This window comes from Morone saxatilis, unplaced genomic scaffold (genome assembly GCF_004916995.1).
Source record: "Morone saxatilis isolate NCDOM2014 unplaced genomic scaffold, NCSU_SB_2.0 Contig17, whole genome shotgun sequence".
Lineage (NCBI taxonomy): Eukaryota > Metazoa > Chordata > Actinopteri > Moronidae > Morone > Morone saxatilis.
The window spans coordinates 89705-93281 of record NW_023339729.1 but is presented as its reverse complement, the minus strand read 5'-3'; the positions used below and the strand labels follow the sequence as shown (position 1 = coordinate 93281).

Sequence of the window (3577 nt, the reverse complement as noted above, 5' to 3'; positions counted from 1 at the left end):
CAGTGGTTTGTACGTACAATGAAAATCTTACTTTGCCCGACTCCCTGAGGCAACACACAAGTAGAAGAGTAAGAATATAAAAAATGTAAATATAAAATGTTTTAATATAAAATATAACATACTTGAGAGGATATGGCTGAGACCCAGGCAGAGTTAGGATAGTAAGGAGCAGGCAGGTAGCTGTAGTGAAGGCGATGACCCTAAGGCACTACAAGGCTTGTAGATAAAACGATCTGGCGGAGAGTGGGTGGAGAACTGGGGTTTACTGCAGGACTGATGAGTTAATGGCTGGCAGGTTTGAGCAGTCAGACACGTGAGCAGGTGAGAGGGAAAGTGGGAGGAGTCCAAACACACACAGAGAAAGACACAGAGAAACCAAGGAAACTACTTCTGACTATAACAAGAACATTGTACAGTAAACAAAGAAAGAAACCTGAGTTGAATAAGGTGCTCTGTGCCTCACATATTGTCCTCACATGATGATATGTGACATGTGATTACAGCTCATTTACATACAGTAATATAGTCAAATGCAACAGTGCTGCAATGAATCCTCCCTTCATGACCTTCAGTTATTTATTTTATTTTATTTTATTGCCTCGTACAGAGAGCTGTTTCCCTTTCAGGTACAGCAGCACAAACTGCACCTCTAACATGACCATAATCATGAATTAAGTCAAGTCAAAGTCAAAGTCAGCTTTATTGTCAATTACTTCACATACACCAGACATATATATTGTTAGATATACTATAAATATTTCAAGTCAGACACGCGCATATTTCGCGTATTAGCCTTCTTCAGTGAACCACACACTGTCGCACTCTACTGACTGGCTTCAAACTCCATTTCTCCCTCTCACCTTCTGTACCGACAGCACCGTCTGCTCCCCGGCCAGCCTGCCCAGGTAGGTCCTCCCCTCCCCGGCCAGGTCAGCCAGCGCCGCCCGGAGCTCGTGGATCATCCCGGAGCGACTCTCGTACACTTTCTCCCCCGAAACCGACAGCAACAACGCGGCGAGCACACACAGCCCGCCGAGAGCTCTTTGTTTTAGAGCGGTAAACATAGTGAAAGCGTGCAGCCTCTAATAATGCTAACGTATCAGCAGAACACAGATATTAACGACGAGCAGGGAGAAGTTAAAGGTAAGGAGCGAACGGGAGGAGACTGCACAGGATGTGGAAAAACTTAGTAGTTGGAATGGAAAGAGGAGTGTGCCACCCACTGGGCTCAGTGTGCAACAAGTTTCCACAACCACTTTACTCTCTTCACTCAGTGAAGTTACTGTAGCTATGGAAGCCCATTTGTGCCAATGTGACAATTAAGATTCTGTGAGTCATTAAAATGAGAAACTTTCTCAAAATATTGATTTCATTTCTCATATTGTACACCCTTTGTTCTTAACATAGGCTGTATAAAATAGGTTCTGGTCTCAAAATCATAGAAGTTACTTCTGTTATTGACTGGCAGTATCTATGCTGCTGGGAAAGGTTTAAGGAGGGTACGGAAACTTTCAAAATATATACAGTAGGCCAATATCTCACCAATTCAATCTGTTATTTTAAAGGTTAAAAGATCTAAACACAAGTTATATCCACAGAGACTCTGCTAAACAGCCTCATCCTGCATGGAAAAAGCAGGACAAGCAAAGAGCTCATGGCCAAGCTTCAGAGATAAGAAAACATTGAAATTGTCAAAAAAAGATACTGATTTTGTATGATTGTTAAAAAATCTAAAAAAATACACGATACAGACAGATTTGTATAAAAACGTCCATAGAATCATCAGGAAAACTAATCTCGGATCAATATTCACAGACAATAATCTGCCTAGAATTCCTCCAAAACACACAGCCGCAGTGATTGTGTTCACTGTTTGGGTTCATTGTACAGTTTGCATGTTCTCTACTGTTATTGTTATGTGTTGAATATAATAATGTGTGGCTCTATAGCTTTAGCTCAGTGGTTAGAGCACTGGTCTTGAAAAACCAGGGGTTGTGAGTTCAATCCTCACTAGGGCCTGTGTTTTGCTTTGTTTACTCCAGCTGGCTGATCGTGCTGAAACCGGAGAGAAACAATGGGGTCTGAAGAAGTGTCTCCCATAGACATACAATATAAATAACATTTATATGTCTATGGTGTCTCCACTCTCCTATCATGAGCAACATGAGATCACTGGCTAACCACATGGTCCATGGACACGGTGGAGGACTACAAGTACATTGACAATAAACTGGGCTACCTCTACAGGAAGGGGCTCTATTTTCTGAGGCGGCGGAGGTCCTTCAACATCTGCCGGACCATGCTGAGGATGTTCTATGAGTCCGTGGTGGCCAGTGCTATCCTGTTTGCTGTTGTCTACTGGGGAAGCAGGTTGAGGGTAGCGGACGCTAACAGACTCAATAAACTGATTCGCAAGGCCAGTGATGCTGTGGGAGTGGAGCTGGACTCTTTACAGCAGTGTCAGAGAGGAGGACGCTGTCCAAGCTTCAAACCATCTTGGACAATGTCTCCCACCCACTCCATAATGAATTCTGCCGAGATGCACCACAGAGCGCCACAGGAAGTCAACGGAAAAAAAAATCCCCTCTGGGATCAATAAAGTATTTCTGATTCTGATCTGATAAAATGTGTCAGTCAGGGGTCGACAGTTAACTCAATGATAGAAAAGGGCTCCCGTTAGTAAAAAGGTTGGGAACCACTACTAGGCCAGTAGTTTTCAAACTGGGGGCTAGGTTGTAGGGGGTCCCCAGCAAAAAGAGGAATTGAATACTTTTGAAATAATATGTAAAATAAAAAATAAATGTATAGTGATTCTAATTTGATCATGATTGACTATGAAGACTTTATTATCATCAAACCTAAAAATGAACACTTTGGCAAGACAAAATCCACCCAGATTGGGGTTCCATGATCTAATGTGCATCCATTGTGGGGGTGCGTGGCATGAAAACAGGATACCAGAACATTTATTCTCTGTTTACTACAGGAGGGATTGGGAGACACATTACTGAGTAAACACTCTGTATCAGTGATTGCTGTCAGAATGTAGAGCTATTAATCACTTACAGTGCCTTTAAGTTTTCTTTTCTTCCCCATTAGAGTGCTGTTAAACATGCGGACAATAGGTCAGTAATTCCTCAGTTAAACATGAAGGTTATTTAATTAAAAAATATTATAGCAAACTCATGAAATATATTTGAACAAGTAAATATAAGGCACCATCATATTTTTGAACATAAAATAAAAAGTCCCAAATCCACAACTGTAGGCTACATAACATGTTTTGTCATCGTCAGGGTAATGTGATATAATCATATAGTGTAATAATAAACTTTATTTATACAGCACTTTTCAAACAAACAAAGTGACAGAGTGCTTTACATGGTTGAACCAGGATCGGCATCTCAGGACCGAGGCAAATAAATCAGGTAATATAAATAATACAGAAATAAAATGAAGTAAAACCCAAAACAATAAACATAAATACTAATAATGAAACAGGTAACACATGTTGGCAGTTAAACAGCATGCTAAAATGAATAAAAGTCTGTGAGGCTGCGAGCCGAGCTGCTGCCAA

General features: G+C 41.1%; 1 protein-coding gene and 1 non-coding gene across 2 annotated transcripts in view; both read left to right on the top strand.

The window, feature by feature from the left end:
- Positions 1–1939: 1939 nt before the first annotated feature.
- On the top strand, positions 1940–2019 carry trnas-uga. Its single transcript has one exon. It is a non-coding gene; the product is annotated as a tRNA-Ser (tRNA).
- A 172-nt stretch (positions 2020–2191) lies between these two features.
- Positions 2192–3577, top strand: part of tmem109 (transmembrane protein 109) — a 3620-nt gene continuing 2234 nt past the window's right edge. Inside the window, exon 1 of the mRNA XM_035659468.1 lies at positions 2192–2563. Within this exon, the coding sequence (XP_035515361.1) occupies positions 2192–2563 (372 nt within the window). The remainder of the gene's footprint in view (positions 2564–3577) is intronic.